The following is a 22,311-nucleotide window of genomic DNA, read 5'->3' on the forward strand; positions in this document are numbered from 1 at the left end:
AAACAAAAAACATGTGAGTTAGAGAAGGAAACCTCTTATTTTATTTGGCTGATTAAGAAACAAGAATAAAACAATTTTGAATGTTTTTATACCCAAATGTAAATTAATTTCTGCTTTCCCAGAAAGACAGGCATTATTGGCACAAGAGGGTATAAAAATTCACAAGCATTTGTTAGCCTCTGTTTTAAAACAACTCTCATGTTTGCTGAAGGGGGAAAAAAAGAAATGAGCAAAAGTCTTTTTCTCCTAGCACAGGTTTTGGTTTTATCTAGGCCTGAGATACACACAATAAATATTATTAGGATCTTTAAAATTATACTCCAAACAGAACATATCATATCGAACTAATCAAATTCTGTACAGATTTCACAATCCCTGGAACATGGAATCATAATGTAAATAGTGATGTCCACATGTCAGCCTAAAAAAACAAAATAAAGCGCCACTAAAAGTACAACGCTGCAGGAACTGTGAAAAACGAATCTAGTAAACTGCTGTCTAGTTGCACTGAGTTTCACTCTTTAGCACACTGAGGAAATTAATGAGAATAATGTAACTCCCACACTGTAGGAGGCAGGTTTATCCAGTTTATCCCTGCTTCGGTAGACACAAAGCATTGTGAAGTGCCTGCTCCAAAACTAATGTGTCTTTGAACAAATCCTTCCATTTGTCAGGAAACCGTGCTGAGGAATGCTCAGCAAATACTTCAAACAAGCAGATGCGGGAAACGGTCCATGAAGTGCCACTCCCAGCCATCGCTGGCTTCCCTGCTTCCCACCTGGAGTCACACATTAATCATCTCCTCTTTGAAGCTGACACGAATCAGAGAGAGCACACTTCAGACGGCCAGAGCGCGAGCAGTGACATAATGACAGAATCAGCATCGGCGACACAGCTGAAAATCCAGCAGCTTGATTTAAATAAAACACAGCGCTCCAGTCTTCTCTGATAGAGTGAAGGCGACATGTCGTTTTCATGCAATTATTACTGCTGATATGAACTCAGATCAGATATCTGGCTATTAAGCTATTCATTTTAATACGTAATCCATCATGTGGTCAAATTAGCATTGAAACAGGACAGAAGTAGGAAGCTCATCTGAAATACTGGGAAACTGAAAATTAAACACCTGGGTTCAATCCAGCTTTATGCACTATAAGATAAAGCTGTTCCTCCAGGGGGTCAGCAACAGGGGTGGGAAGGGCACAAACACCTGGATCTTGCTGGAAAAATGCCTAGTACTCATCATCAGATGTAATCAGCATGATTTTGTCAGACTTGCGGGAGCTCTTGTTGCCTGTGGCCACTTTTCCATTTGTGGTGGGCAGGGTCACCTCCTGTGTGGATTGCTGGGTGTACTGCTGATAGGCTGGAGAGAAGTTGTGGATGGCATCCTGCACCATGTCTCCCGGGTTTATCGTTTCCTTCAGACCACTGGAAATGCTCTGCATTGGTGGGAGAATTTCTGTAGAAAAGCAGGAACGAGGACAGGGGCACATTAACGATCAGACAAAATGAGACTGCAATATAATTGCTTTAAAAATTTCACAAAAGTGATCAATTTGGCCACCTGAATGCAAATAAATGTGAAGGAAGTGAACATTTTTTTTTTTTTTAAAATAACGGCATAATACTTTATTAAATCACTGAAAATTTAAAAAGGAGTAGAGTTTTCATGTACTGACAATAATGTCTATCAAAACATCCCAATTGCAATGCTAGCAATTGGTCACAAAAAGTAATTTCATGTCTTAAAAAACAACAACAAACTAATAAACCCTTAATAATGAATTCCAGTTATTGGTGGGATCCAGTTTTAATAATTTGTTAGTACTTCTAAATGTTCAAAACATCCAAAAATCCGCTAATCTGTGCAATCAACATTGTGTGATCATTGTATTGATTTCATTGTAGAGACAAAATGGTTTTTGATCTGGTTAAGTGACCAAAAATAGGGCTTGTCGCCATCAAGTGACTAAATATTTAATTTGTACTGTCTGTTTATTGTAAGACAACAATAAAAAATAAAAAAGGGGGTGGGGGGCTGGTAAAAAAAAACAGATTTTGGTTTCAGGGTCACTGGCTCAGGCTTACGAAGGTGTGCAACGAGAAGCGTAAGGTGTGGTAGTTAGGCATGGCTGACCAAGGTTTGGTGAAACTGTAAACCAGGGGGTGTGGCAACTTCTGAAATAACATATATCAACACCCGAGGAAATATGAATGTTATTGTCCCAAAGTTCAGCTGTATTCTTGAACGGGGTGACTTAAAACTAATCTAATAATGAGGTACTCTATAGAGAAACACTGTTCTATCCAAGTGGACCACATTTCAATTCTGAATTCAAAGAAGTTTAAATGAAACTATGCCTTTTCATCAGCATTTCCAGAAATTGTGTATAGTACGGATTTTAAGGAATGTAGGATTTCCTATATCAGGAAACATTGCAAAATGGCAGAAGACACATCTTTTAGCTTCTATTTGCAATTTTCTTGCAAGCAGCATCGCTCACTTCATCCTTTTTAAAGTACAGTGCCTTTCCCCTCATTTTCCTCTGGTTTGCTCAAAGGCAAATTTTCTCTAACTTATTAGTCAAATTATATGCTCAGCAACTCCAACAGTCACATAGTTCATGTTTGCACTAGATTTAACTCAAGTGCAAATGTGTAAATCTATAGCTACACATTTCAGTTTCTATATCGCTTAAATCAGAGGTATTGTGACTCCTCCAAGTTGCTGGTCTAAAGAGGTACAGGGCAATTCAATTACTTTTACTTCCCAGGCTTTCAGGCCAGTGTCACTCCTTATTCTCTAGGGAAGAAGGGCAATTAGCCTGGGAAGACGTCAACAGATTTTCAAGGCGAGGACAAGAGGTAACAATCAATTGTTTGTTGTTTGTTTCCTCTGTTCTCTGTAAAAACGACATCCCTCACCTGGCACTTCATTTTTTTTCTCCTGGTAGACAGTGCAGGTGAAGGCGTATCTGAGGGCAATGGCAGCAAAGAACATCTCAATGCAGATGATAAAGTTCTGCCAGCCCGCCGCCACAGTACCGGCGCCAACCTCGTGTCCGTCGATGAAAAGTGCATTGGGAATGACGCCACAGCGCTCCAGGATGGCGAGGACCATTCCTTCAAAAAGACAACATTTTTAAATCAATTTATATAATTCTATCCGGTTGTTCAGTCTGACGTCACTAGCCGTGTCTGGGTCTAAACTCCGCTGCAGGTCCATATATCAAACGATCACTATGGGATTACTGAGAGTTGAAAAACTGTCTAAAGTCTTTCATCTTTAATAAAATGATCAGCGTTCTGCTCTACCAGGTGTAACAATTGAGTTTAACATCCAGGCATCCATGAAAACGGAATTTATGACATTTAACGGAGTTAGAAGTTAGCAGGGAGTTAGCTCGCTAGCTTCTATCTAAATATAATATAGCATGTCCTGACTGTGGGGTTTTGGAAACAAATTAAAACGTACAGCTCTGCTATCACTTCCAGCATAAATGAAGACAGAAAACTAAACAGCAGTGACGTTTGTAAGGTTACTGAAGTTGGGCTAGCTGGTATATAATGATGTGCTACGTGACCGCTAGCGACACAGCTATGTTAGCATAATATAAACAAGCTAACTTTTTTTCCCACTCGATAAAAGTTAATGTGAGTGTTCTCGGTGGTCAGGAACAAATGTAATCGCATGGCAGGATGCTGTAAAAGGACCAAACTTCAGCCAGGAGAACAACTGAGATAATCCATCCACAATACGAGGTTAGTCATTCATATACTGCTGCATGGGCTGGGCTGTAGTTAGATCCTAAGGTTTTAAAAACTGAGCTTAAATAAATGATTAGCGGTAATAAAAGCCGAGGGAGGTCAACAGGGATCACTGACTGTTTTAGGAGCTTTTTGAGATCAAATAGAAGAAAATACATAACATTAAACATGTTAACAACACAAAAGCCATATTAAACGCAGACTACTTTAGACCCGGAAGTAGGATTCGTCGCGTCATCACTGAACAACCGGATAGGCTGGCAAAGAAAAGAAAAAAAGGGGACACGCACACTGAGCTTACCTTGCCAGAAGGATAAGAAGATGACGGATTTAATTGTGAGAAACTTGAGCACCGGTTCGTACGGTCTGAGCAGGTCACTTGTTGCGAAGAAGAAAAGGAATAGAGCGTAGAGGGCCAGGCTGACTGAAATATTGTAGATGATTGTGATATACAGGTATCCTCCATTCACACTGCATGAAAAGAAAGTTGGAAGAACGGCATAGTAAATTTGCAAACATATATAGGATTTCTTTTGATAGTGTCTACTTATTTGGGTTTTGACTTCTTCAGCTCTTCAAGCTGACTGAGAAGAAGTGGCTTAAATTTGAGGACATTTCAGCCATATCGCATCTTTTTGTCCTCTTCTTTGAACAAGAGGTTAAGACTTTTATATATACACAGCCTTCTTATTTTTAGGATGCATCCAGTAAACAGACATTTTTGATTGTCAGCCTGCCTTTTTACCCTTTTTGCATTCTAGAGAGCCTCTCTGAGGATTCAGCTGTGACTACACTAATTACTCCCATGCAGTATACCGTGCACGGTTGGCTGAAAGCGTTTAAGTAAACAATCTGTGAATCATTATAGCCTTACTGCAGAGCCTAAAGAAAGATGTGAAGAAAGACACTTATTTCTGACTGCCATTTTTCCTGTTGAAGTATATGAAGAAATAATAACTTTAAACTTCTAAAAAGTGGGCGATGATATAAAGCTGATTGGATACTTCTATAAAAAGCCCTCATTGAACTCTGTGCTTCGTTGTGAAACAAGTGTTGTCACAGCTGAATCTTCAGAGAGAGACGGTGAATCAAGAGGCACAGAAGAGCACCTGAAAATAAGTCGGGCAGAATTTACGGCCTGCAGATTTTATAGCTTTTGATTATATGCTAAAGCTAATTTTATTGAATATATCACACTCTCCTTGTTCTGTTAAAAACCTTATTGGCACATGTGAAGCACTAAAGTATGCTGTAATTAAATCTTTCTGTCTGCAATTTATCCCCAGCTTTTGACAGACAAAGTAAAAATGTGAAATGAAGCAATGCTTCTTCTCCAAGCATAACAGGAAAAGAATGAAGGGCTTTCATTTCAAAACACTACATTTCAGGGAAAGTTGCAAAAAGCAATAACTTCACATTATCAACAATGCCAATGAAGCTGTGAGTGTGGCTACACATGTGACACAACTGGGACAAACGCAGCAGGGCACATGTGAAGTTTCTATCCATCAGTTTCAGCTTAAAATAAATACTTTTAATTCAACTATTTTCATCATGCCAGCTGTGAAGAGGTGATATAATTATCTCTATTTGCAAATTGTTCCCATGCACATAAACAGCAAACAAGCCTTCTGGCTATCATGAGGAAGCATATGATACATGGAGAAGGAAATGCAAAGAGAGGTGGTGCTCACTTAAAATCTCCATCGTGATATTTGCCAAAGACCTGCAGGATGATGGTGATGACTGCCATGATGGGTTTGACAACACAGAACTGGAGAGTCGCCTGAAGAAGAAATTGTAATTCAGAATGAGACATCAAGAAACTATGAAGGAGGATGTGAGAATCTGTTTGCACATCTGACAGACAAAAACAGTCTGTTATATCCCCAATCCCTTTAATGTCGTCACCAGCCATTTTCCCACCTCACAAGGTATGATTTTTTACATTATATGTCGTATACACCAATTCAGTTATTGTTTGTATTTAGTACAGCTAATAAATGTATGAGCTTACACAATTGAAGAAAAAAAGAAAGGAAAAAAACAAACAAAACACAATTCCATCTCCTGACATGGTAATAAACAGGTTAAAAGACAAATAACCGTTTTATGGTTTTATGAGGGGTTATGCACTGAACCATTTTTTGGCTATGAGAAACAACTTCCTGGGATCTCTTCTGGTTGCTGGGCAATTGCTCAAAGGTAAGAAACTGTCCTGCAGCATCGTCCCATAAAACAACAAATTGTTTTTAAACATCAGTTTCTGTGCAGAGTTATCATATCCAGTCTTTGAACTACGCTAACTGCTCTTAAATCAAGCTGACAGATGCTCTCAGCAACAAAACAAGCAGGCATATTTCATACAACAAATCATTGCTGTAATTATTAAAAGACTTAAAACACCTTATCATTGTAAAATATTATTTATTTAACCTACAGGATACATGTTTTAATGCTGATCTGGATGGAAGGTGGATGAAACAACAAAGTAGGCAGCGAATTGAGACCTGCATGCATGCATGCATCCCAAGAGTGACAGGTGCTCTCTGTGTTGTGTATTGAAGCCAGAACTAACCAATTTGAAAGAGGTTGCTCTAAACTCCCATCACTGCTGCTACACTTGAAAGCAACAGACCAGGTCTTTTCAACTTGAGGGATTTCCAGTGACGATGGTCAGCTTGGCAAAACGGCATCGATAATCGTTTAGAACACCGATTTACTTTGAAGCTCAAGTACCAGCAGTTTTCACTTACCGTACGCCTATTCGAGTGCAAGCTTGTCACCCCGAATATCCCCAAAGCAAGTCATTTGCATGATACTTCCTGCCATGCTTAAAATTGAAAACAAAATACACGGCCATAGTTTGCAGTGGATTAACAGTCAACCATGGTTTCTGGTTCAAATTAATTCAGTCCAAGCAATCCACAGTCTTCATACACTTAAATACTAATCTCAGATACATGTGAGAGTGCACTGCATGATACATATGTAAGAGGACACTGTAATTCTGCATGTTTTTTCATCTTGACTAACAACTAGTCAGTGAGTCTCTTTGCTGTTTGGTGTTAACCATGTAGATTTCACACTACACACTAGAAGTGCGACAAGAAAGAATCAAAACAGTAAAGCTGAGGACACAAAAATATTGTGAAGCTCTTCAAAGCCCTGGAAAGCTGAAGATGTATGTTATTCCTCTGCCAAGGAGCTGAGATGGAGGTATGTTTTCAGAGCTTTTCGTTTGTCTGTCAGCAGGATTACACAAAAAACTACTAAACTGAGTTTCATGAAACTTGGTTGAGAAGAGGACAGTGGGCAAAAGAAGAATCTTTCATTTTACAAACAGATCCAGACATTTCAAATTCTAAAACAAGGCATAAGCTTTGGTGAAGGATTCGCTCACAGAGGGCGACTTCATGTCAGCCTAATTCAACTTGTGATTACAAATTTGCACATTTGATAGAATATTAAGTACAGCAACCTATTAAAATGATCAAACTACAACACTTTGCGGTCATACCATGTTTTACTGCACCTTATTTGTTTATTTGGAAGCAAAACAGCCACAATTCACATCCACGGGATTTCACTTGTGCTCAGTTTCAAGAAAAATGATTCCCCAAAGCATCCGACAATGAGATAAATGACTTAAAACTGAAATGTCATCGAACAGTTTAGGATGTAAGAGCAGCTTATCCTCTAACCTTATCTTCAAGAAACACCATGACTCCAGGCTGCTTTTTCATATCACTATTTCATTTGTTAAGCCCCCTTATAATCACAAACTGACGCGTTCTCAAAATGTGCGAAGAATTTTAATGCTCGTTACACCCGTGAATGTAGATCGAGGCCTATCAGATGTCACGTTCTTCCAGTTTAAGTACTTTCTTGTAAAGAAACTCACAGAGAACAGTGTTTTCTAATTCTGAACCACAGCTTTGTGTGATCGATATGAAGTGCTTCAGTGATTTAGTTCAAATATATTAATATGTATGGCAGCCACTTAAGCTTGTTTGGAGCAACTGTCAATGACTTTGCTTTGGTTTACATAAGCAAAACAGAATTTAATCAGTTGTAAGGTGCTAGATTTATAGAAAGCTTAGTATTAAGCCCTTTCTCTAGGCCTACGTTTCACTGATACACAACAAATTACAAAAAAAATACTGGAGTATCTGGATCTATCTTCTTCTTGTCTTGTCTTAATTACCCCCTCGTAGAGAATTATCTTGTTTATAGCTTTACCTCAAAGAAATTGCAAGATTTTCCTTTTAAAACATTTCATGGAGGACTTCTGCCAGGGCACAATGAGTGTTTATCACTTGCTTCTTATTAAAAAATTTTCATTTTATGCATTTTCTTTTGAAGACAGTTCTAATATCCATCAGTGTTAGACTGGAAGCTTGTGCAGCATCCCAAGACACTGGGATGAAGCACTGCGCTGACAGCTCATATCATCGCTCTGTGTTTATTATCAAACTGCTTTCACCTGGCCTCGATTGCTTTTGTTTTCCTTTTTGTAACCAATGGATGTTATCCTCTGAAAAAACACAGAGCCAATTATAACAGCTGTCATTTTTAAGCAGTCTGAAGACTTGAAGTGAATAATAACTCGCAGTGAAGGGTTTTCGTTTTCTTTTTTTTTGGATGTATTCTTGTTTTCACTTCGTGCGAGTTTATTTCAGAGGCCCGAAGGAGAGTGTTTAGAGCAGAGATAAAAGCATGATTGAAGCTTACCTGTTTGCAGAATCTCAAAAAGCCAATGGAGTAGCTCATTCCAACGAGGCAGCAGGTACCATACAGACAACTTGATCTGTCAAGTCAACAGAACATGAGGAGTTTTTAAGTTGTGTCAATACTGAAATGTCTGATAACAAAATCAAGCAAAGTACACAAAAGATATTTTTCAAACAAAAACTTAAGACATCAATTTGTTCAAGCTTTTGTGGAGATTTTACATTTTATCTGGCTATATTTTAGATTACTGTGAACTGAGTATATTTGGGCTTTGGATCATTGGTTTGACAGAAAAACACATTAGAAGGTATCACCTGGCTCATGACGATCTATACATATCTATATCTACCTATATAGGTATATATCTTTTTTATTTTTAATATTTTTATTTTTAATTTTTCAACTGTTTAACTCAAATATCTAAATCAACCAATGGCGTTGCAGCAATCCAATGCATTTAGGCATGTAGACAAGCACAGGATAACCTGTTTAAATTCATCTTCTCTTCTCCATTCAATCATTAGAATGTAAAGAGTAGTGCTTTAAGAGAATTTGAGCTTGGCATGGTTGTTGGTAACAGCAGCTGGACTGAATATTTCAAAAATCGCCCATCTCCTGAGATTTTCCTGCATCTCTACGATTTACAGAGACTGGTCCAAAAACGAAAATATCCAATAAATGTCAATTCTCTGGGTGAAAATGTCTTGTTGATGCCAGGTGAAATGGCCCAACTGCCTGAAGTTGAAAAAGGCAACAACAACTCAAACAGCCACTTGTTAAAACCAAGATATGCACAAGGCTATCTCTGAACGCACAGCACATATAACCTTGAGGAAGATGGGCTACTGCTGGAAAAGAACACACCGGGTGCCACTGCTGTCAGAGGAGAGCATGAAACAAAGATGCAATTTCAGCCAGAATTGGAAGATGAGAACTGGTCTGATGAATCTTAGTTCCTACCTTTCGGACGGTAGGGGTGTTGGTGAAAACAACATGAAAGCACCGATTCAACCTGCTTGTATCAATGTTTCAAACTGGTGGTGGTGGTGTAATGGTATTGGGGATTTTTTCTCGGCAGACTTTGGGCCCATTGGAACCAAACTAAAGATCGTTTAAATGTCATACCTTATCTGAGTATTGTTGCTGACAATGTTTTCCTTTTATAGCATGGTCAGCAACCATTTATAGCTTTATATGCAGTGTGTCCATATTCTGATGTAGGGCTGGGCCATATTATACCGTTCACGGTAATACCGGTATAATGTTAGGCAACGATAGGAAAATGAAATATCGCGATAGAATGGGAGTAAAACACGCATGCGCAGTGCCTTTGTTTTCATACGCACATGGCCGATTGTTGAGTGAAACAGATGAACCAGAATTGGTTTGTAAAAATGGTGCAACTTCCGTGATGTGGAACTGGTTTGGTGTTTGTCCGTCAGATACACAACAAAGCACATTTTTTTTGCAGAACATGCAAGCGGCCGTTGTTATTGTCATATTTGTCGGACTAAGATGCTCTTAAATCTGGGAGTAATCTGGGTCCTAAACTCCGTAATCTTCAGGTCAAACAACACTGCAGCATCACTTAGAGTTAAAAACTGTCTAAATTCTTTCATCTTTAATAAAACGATCAGCATTGCTGCTTTACCAGGTGTAACTATAAAGTTTAACTTCCAGGCATCCATGAAAACAAAAGTTATTACATTTAACGGAGTTAGAAGTTAGCAGGAAGCTAGCGGAAGTTAGCTCGCTAGTTACCTAAGCATGATATTGCATGTTCTGACTGAGAGATTTCTGAAAAAAATCAAACGTACAGCTCTGCTATCACTTCCAACATAAATGAAGACAGGAAACTAAACAGCAGTGACGTTTGTAGGGTTACTGAAGTTGGGCTAGCTGGTATATAATGATGTGCTACGTGATCGCTAGCGACACAGCTATGTTAGCATAACATAAACAGTGAAGCTGGAGGACGAACACTAACACTTTTCCACTTATAAAAGTTAACGTGAAGGTTCTTCATGGTTAGAGACAAATGCAATCGCATGGCAGGATGCTGTAAACGGACCAAACTTCAGTCAGGAGAACAACTGAGATAATCCATCCACAATACGAGGTTAGTCATTAATATACTGCAACAACATGGGAATAGAGCAGCTGCCAGAGAATTCAACACTAATGAATCAATGGTACAGAAGTGGAGGAAGCAAGAAGAATGAGTTTAATAAAGTTTGATTTATCTGACTGCTTTGTTTCGCTTAATGTGCCTTATAATCCCGTGCACCTTATGGTCCGAAAAATGCATACTGCACACTGCAGTTTAATGTTGCAAAGCACCTCTTTTTAACCATATAACCATATTATACGTGGTTATGCTCAGGATATGTCAGCCCATTTCTACTGGAAATGCCTTTTGGTTAAACTTTCAGCAAGGAATTTGCATTTGCACTGTTACATTTTTATAAAGCTTTAATGTACATAAAAACCAGCTTCTTGTTTAAGTGAAAATAAATGGAAGGTTGTCTTTTTGCGCTAGTAATGTTGTGGAGTTGTATTTTGTCTCGCATCAATTATATCGTCGGTTATATCGTTATCGCAAATTTTCAAATATATATCGTGATAAATATTTTTGGCCATATCGCCCTGCTCTATTCTGATGGCTGCTTCTGATAATGTCACAAAGCTCAAATCAGAGTTTCCATTGAATTCCTAAAGGGTGAATGATCCTTAAACAAGATAAGCATTATACATCTTGTCTCCACCAGCTCTGTCAAGAAATACCATCATTTAACAGAGATCAGATTAGAGTCTGAACACACTCGAGAAACTGGCCCAGACTAGCTGCCCTATGGCTGAGTCAGCCATAAACACAGCTTATGAAGACTGGGTAAAAGCAGAGAGATAAAGAGAAGCCTGACCTATGAACAACACAGCAGTTTATTGGTAGCACTTTCACTGTGCTGTTCAAACAAAATGCTAATTCAAGAGTAGAAAACGCACTTTGGACCTTTTGGGATCATAAAAAACAACTATAGTTGGTTCCAGGTGAACTAATGTATTTATTACTCCTAGGTCAACGTAATCATTAACACTAAAAAGCTTTCCATCATGTACATGTAACATAGAACTGAGTGCACTCACTGTATAGGCTTCCCTCGGATCTCTGACATGATTGCACTCTCTCCTCTCAAATACTCAAAGGACAGGCTCAGGAAATTGTAAATGACAAAAGCTGTAACAAAAAAGGAAGAGTTATTTGTCTTTTTACCAAATTTCAAACACATTTCACTGAATAATTTAAACTGTAGGATAATTTTCCATCACCTTTAAGTTTAACTTCACCAAAAAGGTCAAATCATTTTAGAGGAAAAAACTTTCACATGATAAAAAATAATTAGTCCTACATTTTATAACAATAAATGTTTTAGTCCTTACATTAAGAAGCTTCTAAGGGTTCTGTGTCTCGGAAATCCCTTCCTAATCCTTTGTTGCTATTTAAAGAGGGATTAATGAAGCTAATGCAGATGGTGTCCAGTCAAGAGAAGGTTCATTATGTTTTAGCCGTAGCCGCTGGTGGTATTCCAGTCTTCCTGCTTCCTGATGCACCGCACTATCAATCAGCCACAAAATTGGCCTGCAAACTGGAAACTAATCGCTTGAATAATGCATTTCCTATTTTTCTTCTTTCTCAAATTACTTGTAATCCATTTTGCATATGATTCACCTTTGCCACCGGTGAAGTGCTTTAGTCTCAAAACTTCAATTCATAATTATAGGTACACTGTAGAAAGCGGCTACTCTACCTAACTGCCACCTAGAGAACAGGGTTTACCGTAAATTAGATTTGCATATTGAAAGTTGCTGCAGGATTTTCAATATCAAACCAAAATAAATTACCTTTCCTGAAAGACAGAAACACTGCAAACCAGGGAACAAAACAAATTCACCAAAAAAAATTCAACTCACCCTAGAAATGTAACACCTGAAATAATGAGGTCTATGCACATGAGAACAACGACTGCTGTGAAAAACTAGTCTGGCTACTTCCTTGTGTTTCTACTCCTGGCAGCCATATAAAACAAAGGCATGGAAGTAACAATGACTGCCCATGAAGAACACCATCACCCACAGTACTGGTTCTTGTGATACTTACCTTCATAGCAGTCTCGGACAGAATCAAAGTAGACATAGTACTGGTTGTTGCTGATGAAAAGAAGGCTGAGCCAAGAATCAAAGGCATAAACTGGCACAATAAACAGGATGCGGATGATGTAGCGCTGCTCATTTGGGACGGTGTAGGATCTAAGGTGTGTATAGATCTGCAATGAAAACATAGTTAAAGCATAGGAGAACAATTAGGAAACAAATAGCCCTTTTATTGCCAAGCATGAATACAGAACCACAAAAAAGGGTTATGAATTCAATAACTTCTATAACTATAGAAGTGATGTCTGCCTACATGTGAAAATTGGTTCAGACCTGCCTTTATTGTTCAACGAAAAACTGGTTATAAGGAGTATTACAACCTCAACTTGAAAATAATTGGGTTTTTTTTTAATTCATTATTTATGAAGTGTCAAAATGACTTGTTACCTGGCCAAAGAAAACACATATTTACATTCATATGAATCAAATACAAAGTAGAAAACCATCTATCTTTCTATGTAAATCAAGAACAGAATATGCAGTTTGACATTTATTCCTTTTCACCTTTTGAATTGACTGATAAATTCTTTAACAATTTGTTAACTCTAAATTTAACTTTAAGTTAAAAATATATCAATTGTAATGAAGATGCTGGCCAAAAAGAGCTTTTGTATATACTGAATCCATCATTTAAATACTAATAGAACACTAGAAAGTGTGCAGACAACTACGCTAATGACATCCACATAAGGAGTGAGGAGTTGGCAAACCTAGAGTACAAAACAGAGACGAACAAACCACTTGCTACTCACAAACATCTGTTGATATTTATTAGAATAGTCACTAGACTTAGCATAAACATGAAAAGGGTTAAGGATTTACAACAGGGTTGTTATTAAGTGGAGATGATTTATTGGTATGATTTAGATCATTCAAAACACCAAGTTTTATATGTTAAATGTCAGTATGTTATTAGCTTAAAATCAATATGTTTATGTATATCAGTAGCAGAGATGAAGATCATATCACATTTTATGACCAGGTATTTCAAGAGTCAATTCAGCCTCCATAAGGCTTAGATTTTTTTAATCACTGCATACTGATAATAAACTTAATAAAACTGTAACTCACCATTGTTTAATGTCTTTGGACTTTGAAGTTTTTACTTTATGGTTACTTATCAAGCTTTTCAGCTTATCAGACATCTGTAGTGGAGAATGGTAACATAGGGGTGATAACTAATTCATTTTTTTTCTGTAATATACTTACATATCTATATTATTGCTAATATATATTGTAATATATGTATATCATGGCTAAAGCACTTCTGGATGGATGCAAACTGCATTTCGTTGCCCTGTACCTGTGACATGTGCAATGACAATAAAGTTGAATTCTATTCTATTCTAATTCTATTTTTCTACAGAGAAGAAACAATATAAACCACAAGAGTGTAAACACTAAAATGCCAGGCTCCCAGGAGCAACCATGTCACCATTTTCTTTTTAATCTGGATGGTATTCCTCGCCACATTGTATCTTGCCCTGACTGTTCTGTCTGCCACAATGAAATACTAGAAGCATGTTGTGTAAAATAAAGAGAAATTACCCAACACCCATTTTAATGACCTCCCCAAACAAAGTTACTGACCACACCTTACATTGTACAGCTCTTAACACTATGATCGGTAACTGGACTTGGTTTCAATTGAATTATATTTAAAATGGGATGTAGTGTATCTGGCAACACACACATATCACATGGCAGACAACTCAGCTGTAGTTTTTAGACTTTATATAAAAATCATCACCTGACAGGATAGTTTTACAATCATGTAAAACAGTCATGTTCAAAGCACCTACTTAAAATGAAGTATGGATAATAAAGTTAAGAAAGTGACTGGGTTTTACTATGTGTTTATGTTATGAAAAAATGTTAAGTGTAATTGTTCCTTTTGATGCTCTAAAGGTGACGTAATGCAATGCCACCACGGAAGTACTGTCTAGTACCATCAAGATTAAGAAATCCACAGCAAAATGCTGCAACATAAAGCAGTTGGGAAATATGGTGGTGGTTATATCCCAACTGTTTGTATCACTGAAATTTAAATTGATACAGTCTTGTCAAACTTATAATCATAGGAGCAATTGAACACAACAAAACCCAATGTTTATACTTATATCAGATTAAAACGAGTCTGTTTTGTATAAGAAAAACTTGTTCACAGGTTCTGTGGTAATATAATGATAACGCCTTTAATAAGCAGCTAAACAATGGCTGTTAGTACTAATATATAGTAGTGAGAAAAAGTCCCCCCCCCTCCCTTTCTGATTTTTTATTTTTTTGCTTGTTATCACATTTAAATGTTTTAGCTCATCAAACAAATTTAAATATTAGACAAAGATTAAAAAAGGTAAACACAAAATACACTTTCTAAATCAAGGCGTTTATTATTAAGGTGGAAAAAAAAATCCAACCCTATATGGCCATAGAAAAAGGGATTGCCCTCTGAACCTAATAACTGGTTTGACCATCCTCAGCAGCAACAACTGTTTGATGAGTCTTTGACAACACTGCAGAGGAATTTTGACCTACTCATGTTTTTAATTCTGGTATGACGTTCCTTTTCTGAAATGCCGCGTTACTTTCCGCCAGATGTAATAGGATAAACCTTCCAAAAGATGTAAACCTTTGTCAGTGAACAGAATACTTTCCCAAAATCTCTGGGATCATCCATTTGTTTTTTGGCAGATGTGAGATGAGCCTGCGCATTCTTTTTGTTCAGCAGTGGTTATATCCTTGGAGTTCTCCAATGGATGCCATTTTTGCCCATTCTCTTATTTGTTGTTGAATCATGAACTCTGACCTTAACTGAGACATGTGAAGCCTGCGGTTCTTTCATGCTGTTCTGGGTTATTCTGTGACCTCCTGGATGAGCTGTCAATGTGCTCTTGGAGCAATTTTAGTAGGCTGGTCATTTCTGGGAAGGTTCATCACTGTTCCAAGTTTTCTCCATTTGTGGATAATGGCTCTCACCATGGTTCACTGGAGTTCCAAAGCCGTAGAAATTGCTTTGTAACCCTTTACAGACTGATAGATGTCAGTGACTTTGTTTCTCAGGTTTTTCTTTAGATCACAGCATGATGTGTTGCTTTTGAGATCTTTTAGCCTGCTCAACTTTGCCAGAAAGGTTTTATTCAATGATTTCTTGTTTTTACAGTCTTCCAGTAATCAGGCCTGAGTGTGTTTAGTGAAAATGAACTCAGTTTTCCATAAAATGTGGTTAATCACAGTAAATTCACAATTTAACATAAGCGCAATGACATATTTCACACAGGACCAGGTAGGTTTGGATAACTTTTCTCCCTTAATCAGTGAAATCATCATTTAAACACTGCATTGTGTATTTATTCAGGCCATCTTTGTGTAAAATAAAATTTGTTTAATGATCTGAAACATTTAAGTGTGACACATATGCAAAACACTAGGAAATCAGGAAGGGGCAAACACTTTATCACGCAACTGTAACTTCAGTAACTGCGATGTAAAGGTTCTTGATTTTCAATTAACATATTTTTTTTCAATATCTTGTAACTAGAAAAAGTCTATCTAAAGCCATTTTAATTTACAAGCGCTTGTAGTGCCATTTTCAAAGTTACTTTTTACCTAGACAACAGTAAAAACACAAAATGCCCAACTAACCTTACAATTACTGTAATTAATTACCAACAATTTGAAGCAAAAAGGGTTCTCTTGCTTAAATGTATTATTTAAACATCCAAAAAGTGTCTAAAGACGTATAATAACACCCAAATTAGCATATTGGAGTGAGGAGCTTGCAAAGTTGGAGTCTAATCAATGAAACAAAATTGTAGGTGTGCATTGGAGCTAAAGAAGGAAAAAAAAAGCCACAAGCAAAGCAAACCATTTGCTACACAGCATCCATTGATATTTCTTGGTCAAAACAGTTACTAAACTTATGAGCATCAACTATATTTACATAAAAAAACAAGAGTTAAAATTTACTAATGAGCCCAGTTAGAGAGGTTGTCACTAGGTCTCCACCTAGTGACATTTAGTACTGCGGGTACTCTACCTAGAAGTGAGTTCTGGGCTACAAAACCACAAGTACGTGGTTTTTAGCGGCTATTGAAAATCATGTCACATTTTATGACCAGCTAATTCCATAGGGCTCCCATACTTCTTGTCAGAAGTCATGTATACTGATAACAAACTTAATAAAACTGTAACTCACTTTTTGAAAATGTCTTAAAAAAGGAAGTTAGTGATGTGTAAGTGTCAACTTTAAGCTTATCAGACACTCTTATACCGATAATAACTAATGTTCCTTTTGTTTCTATAGAACAGACAAGACATATCACAAAGAGTGAACACAGACATATCAAACTCCTGAGTGCAACCATGTCATCTTTTTCTTTTTAATCTGTATGGTGTTATTTCTTGCGGCACTTTATCTTGTCGTGACTCTTCTGACTGCCACAATGGAATACAAAAGGACAGAGGCATGTTGTCTAGAATAAAGAAAGATAATCCACCCTCCCACACCCTCCCAGAACATTCCTGCTACTAGATTACTAACCACACCTTACATTGAGGAGCTCCAACTTAAGTATATGTTCGCTATCTGGACTTTGTTTTAACAAACTGGTAAAAAGTCTTAACTTATTATTTTTACACACATGTGCATACACATACATACACACACAGTTGCCTCTATAAACATGGTTGACGACACGTAAACTAACACATGCACCATATGGCAGACAATTCAGCTATCATTCTTATCAGTGACCTTTAGCTTTTAGACAAAGCTTTACATAAACACGGAACAATTATTACACCAGTGAGTCACATTTATTGATTACTACTGTTAATATGGTTAAGAAAGGGATTGGCATTTTCCAGTCTGCTCTTAAATAAATAAAATGGAAATAAAACACATATCTGTTAGATAAGTAGTGGAAAGTCTGAGGAAGGTTCTTCCTTTCAGAGCTCTTGGGTAATGCAACGCTAATACGTAACCACAGTGGCTAAGACTGTCAAGATTAACAAATCGACAGTAAAACTGTTGGGAAATATGGAAGAGTTATATCTGTAGTAGTGTCTCTTCAGCTAAAAAATTAAATTTCACTGAAAAATTAGTCAAATTATCTCCTCAGTATTGCTATACTATTGCTGAAAATGGATGCAGTCAAGCACAAAGACCTCTTAAAGTAGAGTGATTATTAAAGAATAAAGAGAGACGACATTTTCTGGTAATAACTCAAGATTCATTCTTCATAAAATGACAATTTGAAGAAGAAAAAAGGACTAGCAGTTTAAATTTCCTCAGTAAACGCAGACACTTATGACTCATCAGTCAGCTACCTCTATATGAGAGGTAATCCAATTAATCCCACCAAGCTCAAGTCAATTTAGCCTAAAAATAAAAACATCATTATTTCAACTCTGACCATACCGCCTCCAATATTTGTATGATTATTTTTGTGGTTATTTCTGGATTGGCTGTAGCTCATTAGGTGGAGTGGAAGGGTGATGGTTTGTTCCCCCAACTCCCCCAGTCTGCATGCCAAATATCCTTGGGCAAGGCACTAACCACAAGTTGTTCTCTGATGCATCCATCGGAATATGAATATACAGTATGTGAATGTTAGCTAGAAAGCACTTAAAGGATAGAAAGTGCTTCTGTGAATGGTTGAATGTTGTATAAAGTGCTTTGAGTGCTCTGGGAGAGTAGAAAGGCACTATATAAGAATTAATCCATTTAGTCCATTATTTTTGATCTTTTTAAATTGTTAACTGAATAGCTTCAATTTAAAAGGTTACTAAAGACTTTAAAACAAACATTGTTGAACATTAGAAAAGCTGTGATGAGATTTTTTTAATATAATTTTGGGGTATCTTATCAAGACAAATTGACAAATCCAGTCACTCAAAAAAATAACTGCCACATTAACTGATACAGAAAATAATTACAACTTCACCTTAGACAAGCACACAACTAGTCTGTGGATCACAGAACTTTCTCTACATTAAATGAACTCTAACCTTGTGTAGAGCATAAAAAAGAAATCCTTCAGATATATCATTTTCAGTCATTTTTGTCACAAATTTATGCAAAGCCAGAAAGATGAGTGCTTTGACTGGTGACGGCACTGGTGTTTGTGACAACCCTTCAGTGTACGTGGTAATGGGTGTGTTTAAAAGCATTTTGCAGCGCTGTAGGAAATTGAGAAAATTATTACCAATTTAATTTTTTTTTTTTTTTCACATGAATGCAAAAAAATGGCATGAATGGATCTAAAAATCTCACTTATAGCACTTTACTCAGCACATCCCCATTTCAGCCTACACATTAAAGGCTGATTACTGTGAAAACAGTGGCCATCATTTCACATATAGTGAAGCAGACTGTAGAATGATGCCCTAAATTTGCTTTAAAACACAGAAATATATATCCTTTCTGACTCCGCAGGCAAATCGTAGTTGTGTGATGAAAAATGGCTTCAGCCCACAGTATGGATAAGGGAAAAATGAATACACAAATAAACTAGAACAGGACTGAATCTAAAGTATACATGGTAGCTAAAGGAGAATGCCTCCTGGAACACATAATACAGTCATAAAACATGACATAAATTCAGTCTGATGTTCTTAATCCCAAATGCTTCACGTTTCAAAGGGACCAATAAGCCCACCATACACACACAAACTTCACAGATTGCTACTCCAAAATGCACTGGAAACATTATAGCAGAGGATCTAAGGCCATCGTCGATATGTGTTTAGTATTCAGAATGTGAGTTTAAGAGTCTATAGCAATCCTCTGGAGCGGAGTCAGATGAAACACCACTAGCATTGCAACACTCCTCCTGCAGACCGTTTTATTCCCTCCTGTGCTACACAAAGGATGTCGGTTACAAGCCAGCATCCTCCCTGTGGAACACTTGTTGTTTATTTGTTCAATTAAGATGTCTTGCTGGCAAGTGTTTGGCCAAACATGTACTATATTAAAAAGATAGAAAACCAATTGGCTCGATACTGTGTCACAAATCCCTAAACACAGATTGCTTTTGGATCACTGATTGCAACATTTTAATGCTCTCTATGTCGCAAACTTATTTATCTAAATAAATAACGTGTCTTTCATTCATCACACTACATAATATAAATATAACACTGTATACATTTAGTCCAATGATTCTGGATGGGTGCATAATCAGTATTTAGGCTATAAGATCAGTGAACATGAGCACAAAATCCTCTTCCTTTATAATGTGGAATATGTTATTTTAAAAAAATCAGTTGGTTTCCCTGCTGATGGTGCACAGCACTCTTTAGCATTCACTATGAGTGAAAAAAAAACATAATGATCAGCTATCATCTCAGCACAGCGGGCACATCAACCACACATGCGGAAACACTTCTTTGCAGCAGTGATAAAATGGTTTCTGGGTAAAGGTAGTCTGTTGTGAGCCACTCATTCATCGTGGCCATATTCTTACCCATACAGAGAGGGCTCACTGTGCATTCATTGTCCTGTAATAAGCTTGGGTATTTTTGTCAGTTTTAATCTAGTAGTCAACAACAACTAAAAAGTAAAACAACGCTCACACTCACAACAAGTGAGGAAGTCCAACCAAGTTAGGGACTAAATTACTTGCTTGCATGGGAATAAAGTAATACCTTTAAATTAGATAAGAAAGTGCCAGGGTGAGAACCAAAACAAATAAACAGTAAAAGCAGGGACAGTGAAGTCAGTGCACTAATAAGCCTTTAGGAATAGAATAATTTGTTTCTGTCCTCTGGACAGGGAAGTGCAGCACATCTGTTTCTGTTACACTAAAATAGTGAGCTGAACTCTTTATGCATTTGCATCTTTGAGCGTGTGATGCTTTGTAATGCAGTGATTTTAGTTCTTTTCACGTATTTACAGTGATTTACATGAAAGCCTTTTGTGAAATGGTGCATACTCACCTGGTGACAAGTTATTAGCAAGGCAGACCAGACGAATATCCCTGAAAGGACCTGGGCAGCCACTGTGTTTAAAAACATCCCATTCTGTATGATTGCTCCGTTGCCTGATACAATAATGGTCATGTTGGACATGCCTGATTTTGAAGCATCCAGGGCAGACGAATTATTTTCGGTTAATGAAGCCATGTCTTCCGAAGAAAGGTTCATCTGAAACAGAAAGAAAACACGCCAAGTCGGTTTAGTTTTTTTTACAGTGAGCACACGGCCCCTCTGTGTTTGACTGAGTGACTGTATGCTGCCCATTAGGCACAAGACAAAAAAGGCAATAGTGTTTGCTAAACGGACACAAGAAGTGCCATTTTTAAAGAAAAGAGATGAATGTGGTTCAAATGATCTTATCGACTCGTACCTTCTTTACAGTCAACAAAGAGATCTCCTTGTCCCGGAGAGGGCGGAAGTAGCTTTATCGCGTTTAGAAGTCACTGTCCACGAGCCAAAATTACACGACGAGCTTTAAGGGTGAAATATATTTTCAGAACAGCTAAACGTGACAATTTAGGCCCATTTACTAACCGCTCGTTGACTTCATCCGCGACGCAGTCAACAAACTAGACTTCCTTGTTTGAGGCAGGTGTCTCGCAGAGGTCGAAGTCCACACAGTCGGAGAGCATAAAAAATGCTTCTATAGAGTATACAAATGTTGCGATAGAACCCGAATTTACTGCGAGATGCCACGAAATAACAAATAAAATTATAAACAGCAGAGATTTGAACGTATCCTCGAGTGGCGACTCTGGGAAGCGGCACAAATCAACAGGTTTACAGGTGGAAGGTTCACGTGACCTGGACTTGACGCCTGTCGTCATCACGTTACTTCAGTGACAGAAAGTGCGGCACATTTCCGCTCACAGGTGCGCTTACACCTGAGGCTAGAGGCAGAGGTTCGCATAGAGTTCAGTGGTTACGTCAAAGGCACATCAGGATCACCCATCATCATCATCTGTGACACAGCCAAGGATATGCACCCAGACCCCAAGAATTATTGGTGAACTGGATGATTGCACCGACTGTAGCAGCATTTGCCGGCGGCCTCCTCTCATATTATATACATCATGTATAACAAGACCACTGACTGTTGCTGCAAGATCACATAGACGGTGGCAGGACTTTCTTTAAAGGAGCCTGGACCAACAAACTCAGTGACACCTTGGTGCTGGTTTTGTATAATTAGACAAACATCATCTTATTCTTTACGTTGTCATATTATTGTAAAGTTTTTGTTATTGACTTTCCGTTTCTATGGGCTCTGCCTTCTGCCCTGTTTATGGGGAAAAATCTAAGATAAGATTCAAAGATGAGATGTATTCTCTGATGGATTTAGATGAATGCTCAAGTGCACTTAAGCTCTACTAGCCTCTCATCAATGAGCAGCGCCCCTATGCAAAGTTACATGAAACAACAGGAAATTGGATAAACGCAGTGCTTTATTATGTTCTATTTCTAGTTCTACATTATTCATGTCTTTAGATGTTTTATTTAATGATGATTCTTTGACAAAAGTTGATAAATTTATAGTTACTTCTTGTCTTCTCTTCAAGGCAGACCCTATAGGAGGAATTTGAGGAAGGTTACTTGGCTATGAAGATAATAAAATAT

General features: G+C 37.6%; 1 protein-coding gene across 3 annotated transcripts; it reads right to left on the reverse strand.

The window, feature by feature from the left end:
- Nucleotides 1-18: 18 nt before the first annotated feature.
- Nucleotides 19-21,509, reverse strand: tmem184a (transmembrane protein 184a). 3 transcript variants are annotated; one of them, XM_085271718.1, is made up of 10 exons: nt 21,229-21,508; nt 21,065-21,137; nt 20,656-20,862; nt 12,665-12,830; nt 11,653-11,743; nt 8,509-8,584; nt 5,469-5,560; nt 4,076-4,245; nt 2,932-3,129; nt 19-1,465 (listed from the first exon to the last, which is right to left on the reverse strand). In XM_085271718.1, the coding sequence occupies exons 3-10, from the start codon at nt 20,860-20,862 to the stop codon at nt 1,236-1,238; spliced, it is 1,230 nt and encodes a 409-aa protein (XP_085127844.1). In that variant the 5' UTR covers nt 21,065-21,137; nt 21,229-21,508; the 3' UTR covers nt 19-1,235. The 3 variants fall into 3 exon arrangements, with proteins under 3 accessions (XP_085127844.1, XP_085127845.1, XP_085127843.1); XM_085271719.1 differs by lacking the exon at nt 21,065-21,137 and having other exon boundaries at nt 21,229-21,509; XM_085271717.1 differs by having other exon boundaries at nt 21,065-21,508.
- Nucleotides 21,510-22,311: the final 802 nt, after the last annotated feature.

The sequence above is a fragment of the Mchenga conophoros genome, linkage group LG4 (genome assembly GCF_057382185.1).
Source record: "Mchenga conophoros isolate Kocher_MC1m ecotype Shallow Benthic linkage group LG4, M_conophoros_male_GT1.1, whole genome shotgun sequence".
NCBI lineage: Eukaryota > Metazoa > Chordata > Actinopteri > Cichliformes > Cichlidae > Mchenga > Mchenga conophoros.